At 61.9% G+C, this 341-nt stretch overlaps 1 protein-coding gene across 1 annotated transcript in view; it reads right to left on the reverse strand.

Moving 5' to 3' along the window:
* PPM1J (protein phosphatase, Mg2+/Mn2+ dependent, 1J) overlaps positions 1 to 341 on the reverse strand; it is a gene marked incomplete at its 5' end in the record, with an annotated part of 17,611 nt that overhangs the window by 2,804 nt on the left and 14,466 nt on the right. The window contains one exon of the mRNA XM_009888469.1: positions 10 to 200. Within this exon, the coding sequence (XP_009886771.1) occupies positions 10 to 200 (191 nt within the window). The remainder of the gene's footprint in view (positions 1 to 9; positions 201 to 341) is intronic.

Raw genomic sequence — 341 nt, forward strand, 5'->3', positions numbered from 1 at the left:
CCGGCGAGCTGGCGGGGACGTCAGTGTGCCGCCAGCAGGTCCCAGCCGGGGGCTGCCCCGTGGGGCTTGGGAGGCGGTTCAGGAGGAACGAGGTTAGAAGAAAGGTCTTTCTTACTAAAAACTGCAGCCTCTGCCTCTCTGTCTCTGGAGTAAACTCCCTGGACATTGGAATGATTTCCCCGTTACGGATGATAATGGCCCTGCAATGAAACATGGAAGGATGAGATTAGAGGAGAGGAGAGGAGAGGAGAGGAGAGGAGAGGAGAGGAGGCGGGGGAGCGAAGCCCGGCTCTCCGGGGCTGGTTCCCTGCATGGCTGGCCAGGGCGTGGCCCGGCCCCCG

The sequence above is a fragment of the Charadrius vociferus genome, unplaced genomic scaffold (genome assembly GCF_000708025.1).
Source record: "Charadrius vociferus isolate BGI_N301 unplaced genomic scaffold, ASM70802v2 scaffold1077, whole genome shotgun sequence".
Classification (NCBI taxonomy): Eukaryota; Metazoa; Chordata; class Aves; order Charadriiformes; family Charadriidae; genus Charadrius; species Charadrius vociferus.